This window comes from Oncorhynchus masou, chromosome 13, assembly GCF_036934945.1.
Source record: "Oncorhynchus masou masou isolate Uvic2021 chromosome 13, UVic_Omas_1.1, whole genome shotgun sequence".
Lineage (NCBI taxonomy): Eukaryota > Metazoa > Chordata > Actinopteri > Salmoniformes > Salmonidae > Oncorhynchus > Oncorhynchus masou.
Window position 1 is genome coordinate 77,266,489 of NC_088224.1, and position 5,330 is coordinate 77,271,818.

At 44.1% G+C, this 5,330-nt stretch overlaps 1 protein-coding gene across 1 annotated transcript; it reads right to left on the bottom strand.

Annotated features, from left to right (window-relative positions):
• Positions 1-277: 277 nt before the first annotated feature.
• Positions 278-4,063, bottom strand: LOC135553097 (secretogranin-2b-like). The gene is made up of 2 exons (XM_064985193.1): positions 3,978-4,063; positions 278-2,719 (listed from the first exon to the last, which is right to left on the bottom strand). Exon 2 carries the CDS (start codon positions 2,705-2,707, stop codon positions 656-658), a length of 2,052 nt encoding a protein of 683 aa, XP_064841265.1. The 5' UTR covers positions 2,708-2,719; positions 3,978-4,063; the 3' UTR covers positions 278-655.
• Positions 4,064-5,330: the final 1,267 nt, after the last annotated feature.

Genomic DNA, 5,330 nt, shown 5'->3' on the forward strand with positions numbered 1-5,330 from the left:
GAAATAGTATCTCATTCTGTGTGGCTGAAATGTCCATCTTCACATTTGCTCATTATTGTAGCTTTAAATTTACCAAATTGATTGCATTGTTACATACTACTAGCTTATCAGTCAATCAAAGATGTTTGATTGATCAAGAGTTTTTAGATTTTACAACAACAAGCCGAGGCTACATATTGTTATTGCTGACACATTGAGACAGATGGTGTTTTGAATTTGATATTCTGCAGCCTGTTCACCATCTGTGTGCTCCAATTAGTAAACACTACACAGTAAGGAAAAAATAAAGTCAATGCTTTATTAACCTCATACATTACACATTACCGAACACATGTACGAAATATAAGAGGAGGAACACAAGTGAATGTGCACTGATGTACGGCTAGTATAAAGTGGTCTATTGTAACTAGTGTTGTTCTAGCTAGCCTATCAAAAACATTGAATATTATGCCACACACTCAGTTACAACCACCAATAGGCACTCCCTTGTAGCTACATCAGATCAAGTTCATGTATAAATTGGCTATTAAAGCATGAGCTGTAGTAAATCTAGTGAAGAGACTAAACTCCATTGCATGTATTTACTTTTCAAAATACTTTATTATGATTCCCCCCCTCATCAAAACAATACAATATGGATCTACATCCCCACCATCTACAGTCCTTTGACAGTTTGGGCATAAAGGTCCTTGTCTTCGCCCTCTTCAGTCTCTGGGTTCAGATAGTCTAGAATTTTCAGCAGCGTGTCGTCATCCAAGCCCTGCGTTTGTGACACATTGCCCGTATCCTCCTTGGGATCTGACTGTCTTTTCTGAGGCAGGCTTTTATCTGAGTCCATTTGGTCAAAGTAGTCCTGTATCGCCTGCTCGAACGTTCCCAGCACGAGCTGATGGTCTTGTGAGGGTGGCTGCGAGGTGCGCTTTTGTTGGTTTGCTGTCTGAGGATACTGTGCCAACATCTGGGCAGCCAGATAAGTTGACAGCTCGTCTTCATTGACAGTGTTGTCGTAGTCGTCCTTTCCTTTCTCTGGCTCAGAAAACATGTAGTTTTTCTGTTTTCCAGCTGGCGCGTAAAACCTTGATGGCGGGCTTGTATGCTGTTTCTGCTTCTTGATTGCAGGTGCGTTCTGATTTGCCACGCTTCCCAGCCCGAGGATTTTTAGAATGTCTTCTGTGTTTATTTCTTCCGGGATGTTGCTTGTTTGGGTCTCAGGCAATCTGTTGAAGAATGTCTCTGGAGGGATCTTATTTTTTTGGTGAGAGGAGATCTGAGTTAGTTTGTCCTCTACCCTGACCAGATCATTAGGTGTCCAAGACTGTGCCTTTGTCCTCAGTGGTGTCCTGTCCTGTTTTGTCACCTCCCCACTCTTCAGCATGTCCATCAGGTCTTCTGGTGGGATTTGTAGTTTCTGGGAGATTTGGATGAGCTGGTAAATGGCCTGTGGATCTACCTTGTCACTGTACTGAGTTTGAGCTGCCCTCCTCTCTTCCCTCTCCTCCTCTTCTTCTAGCTCTCTCTTCTGCTCCTCCTCTTCTTCTAGCTCTCTCTTCTGCTCCTCCTCTTCTTCTAGCTCTCTCTTCTGCTCCTCCTCTTCTTCTAGCTCTCTCTTCTGCTCCTCCTGCTCTGTTTTCTCCAGCACCTTCAGAAGGTAGTAGTCATCTGGGTCATATTCTCTTGGACCTAGCTGACTTGATCGCTTGACCTCATCAATCTCCTCATCATCTTCATTATCATCATCATCATCATCATCCTCCAAGCCTCTGTCGAACTCCTGCCTGTTGTCTCTCTCTTCGTCCTCCTTATCCACCTGCTCCTCTAGGGGAGACCAATATTCTCCCCCTGTCACATCCTCATAGTCCAGGTTCCTCACCTTGAACATGTCATCATCACCATCATCCTCAGTCTGGCGTTTGTGTCCAGCCTTGGCATTGGCTATCCTCCCCAGTTCCTCAAACACAGACTGCAGATTGGCCAGGTTCTGGGGCGTGTACTTCCCCTCCATGTTCTCATTGGTGCGTTTCAAGGGGCTCTCGCGGGCCTGGACTCTGCCTTCTTCCTCCCCCTCACCGTCCTCTTCATCTTCAAACATCAGCGGGTACTTCCTGTGAGGCCGGCGAGCACGCTGCGTCCACGGATACGCCACGCCCTCTCCCACCTGGCTGTCCTCCTCCTTCGCCGGTCTCCGCCCTTTGCCCAGAGCATGGCGGGCTGCACTGGGCCTCACAGGGGCTGGCTTGGGGCCCTTCTTGGTCTGCTGGAGGGTATTCAGTACCGCCTGTAGCCACTCATGGGTCTTGTTCTCCTTGTTGCCCTCCCCTTCCTCATCATCCTCATCTTGGTCCTGGTCTTGGCCTATATTACTCTGACTTGTCTGGGCAGGAGAGGGTAGCCTCAGCATGGAGAGGAGTTTCTCTGAGTCTGTGTCCATGTTGGTGGTGTCATAGTCTAGGGTGAGGGAAGCCTGCTCCTGTGGGGCTGACGCCCCGGTCTGCTGGCGGAGGCTCTCAATGTACTCCAGGGCCTTGAGCATGTCTGCATTGGGGGGGAGGTAGGGGGTGTCTCCTCGCTGGGGGTCCAGCTCACTGCCCCTCAGTCTGTGTTCTCTGAGAGAGGCCCCCTGGGCACTGCCGGAGCCCAGGAGTAGGAGATGGAGCAGGGAGAGGAGGAAGGCCATCCCTGCAGAGGAGGGCTTGGGGAGTGACGGCATGGTGTCTTCAGCCTGGAGACAGACACAACAGGGAGAGAAGAGTCAGCGCTGACCTTTTAGGTGTAGGATATAAAGATTTTTCACTGGTCAGACCATTATGTACTTATCTGCTCCTGTCACTTCAGTTTAGAGTCTTAATTTATTTCAAACAAGAATATGTTTCAAGGGCCGTGCAGTCAAAATCGTGATTTTTCTGTGTTTTATATACATTTCCAGATTAAATTTGTTAATAGACCAATAAGAAAGAGTTCCAAACCTTTCTGCCAATAACAACTAATTTTCAGTTTTTCCCTTTCCCACTCTGATAGTCCTAGCAAAATTCTTGCTTGAGAAATTGCTATTTGCTAAGAAGCTATTTTATAACAGTTTTAATTGAAAACAATCACAGTAAGGTACTTAATTACTAGTCAGGAATGATTTGATATTGAGAGAACTGCTTCATCGGCCCTTTAAAGATGAGGCCAGTTTAAAGGCTTTTGTAATGATCAGCTCTAATGACCATTACAATTCTGAAATCTTTCATTTTTAGACCTGCCTTTTATTCCCGTTTGATGCTTCAGCTATATTGCTATAGAATCTTAATGATATGTATTGAGGTTCTGTCACTCTAGCTGCAGTTTTTACCCAGAGAATCAAAATCGCATCTGTTGAAAGCCCAAATGATTGTTTGCAGAGCAGTAATAGCATGGGCATTCAGCTCGCCTATAAATCTCATTAGTTTTCAAATTGTTGCTCTCCAGAATGAGTCACAATCCAGTTGTCTTGGTAACCCTTTGGCTGATGCTGGCTGCTGTCTAAACACTACTACCTACACCCAAGACATCTCTAGCACACTCAAACAATGTTGTGTTGCACAAGCCTTTCACTGAGAAAATGCAATGGAACTTTATAATCATGCACCTAATTTAGATAAAAATATTGAACACTGCTATTTATAAATCAACTAGTGGATGAATTGGTTTTGAAATAAAAGTGTTGTTTAATTTAGGCTATGTATTATCTGCTTATCCTACATAATAAAAACTACAAATTACTTTAGCAAATCACTAAAAACGAAACTATAATAAACTTGAATAGTTAGTCTAAGACACTATAAAACAGATTATGCATCTCTTCACTGCGGTAGCCCTGTTTGCAATGCATCAGGTTGGTTAAAGATAAACGGATTTTAAAATGGAAATTAACATATTAAAATAACTGAAAATAGTACAACTGAATTCCATTTTTTTTCAAATAATAATTTCGATGTAGGTCCTATGTAAAATCTTACCTCTGCAAAATAGTTTCAATCGATAGTCGTGAGTGAATTTAGCATCTCTAAGAGCAGGGATTCTCTGTGTTCAGCACCGGGGACAGCTCCTCGGGTTATATGAGGCGCCACCTAACTCGTGCGTCACTGCGACATACGCAATACTCGATCCAAAGAAACACACAAACATAATTAGAACTGGTTCACGTCTATTCACCTCGACGTTCAATTGGAAAGGCTTATGTGATCATGTTATCATCATGTATAATTATATTGGTTGTTAACCAACAGCGAGGACTAAGTAATTAATATATATAATATCTGGACGGTAAGGTCGTGATTAATTAGCCTACCGCACAATGTCTACTTATATGGTGATAGACCTATACAACTATGCTTACGAGTTCTCCAGACAGAGTATAGGCTAATTATAGGTAACAAGCCCAGTTATAATAATATGCTCCAGGGACTTAAGCCGACGTGAGGCATTTTGTAGGCCTATGCTAAATAATGCTGCAATATTTGTGTTTCAAACTAAACATTTGTGTTGACTATAACAGAAACGCTACACAGCATTTTGGATAATGATGTTGCCCAGTCAAGGAAAAATGCAACATCTATTGATTAAAACATTGGTAGAGCTCAGTTCCTGTTCCCGTACCCCCTCCCTCGGTACCATAACTGCTCATGTTCGCAGTAAATTGTGATTTGCACCTATGTATGCATCAACAAAACGGCGCTGCGGGCGTCCCTCTCGGAAGAGAGTAGAGTTCATCGATGACTCACTCACGCCCATGGTCTGCCAAATAATGAGGCGGGTGATGAGGACTGCAGAGAGATCGTGTGCTACGGGAGCTGCCTATGACGGTGCAATCGTAAGCCACTGGTCTTTTATTTTGGTTGCCTGTCAAGTCCTGTCTGGCCCAGGTCAGGGGTACGTCGTCACTTTCATTCATACATTACCGTGGGGACTCGACACTCAGATGAGTACAGTAGTATGATTTGTTTACTAGGGATCCTGATTCCAGATACGCTTTCAGATATCGATTCTATTTTGACATTGTAACAATATATTAGGATGGTGTCTCAGTGTGACTGTATGCGTCTGTTGATATATTTGACTGACCAATCACATTTTGTTTACATTCAGCACATGCCTCCACTTTTCATGTAACTCCCTAATGACTGCATGAACTCCCGCATGTGCAAACATAGACACACACGCCAAGCAGTAAAGGATGTAAGGCTCAAGCAGCTTGGCTAATTGCTTGTGGTTGTGGCTGTGCTATGGGTAAACAGAAACCAATTACCCCTCTGTTTCTCCCTCCCCCTACAGCCCATCTTCCCATAACACAGGCCTTTAGAGTCAAATAG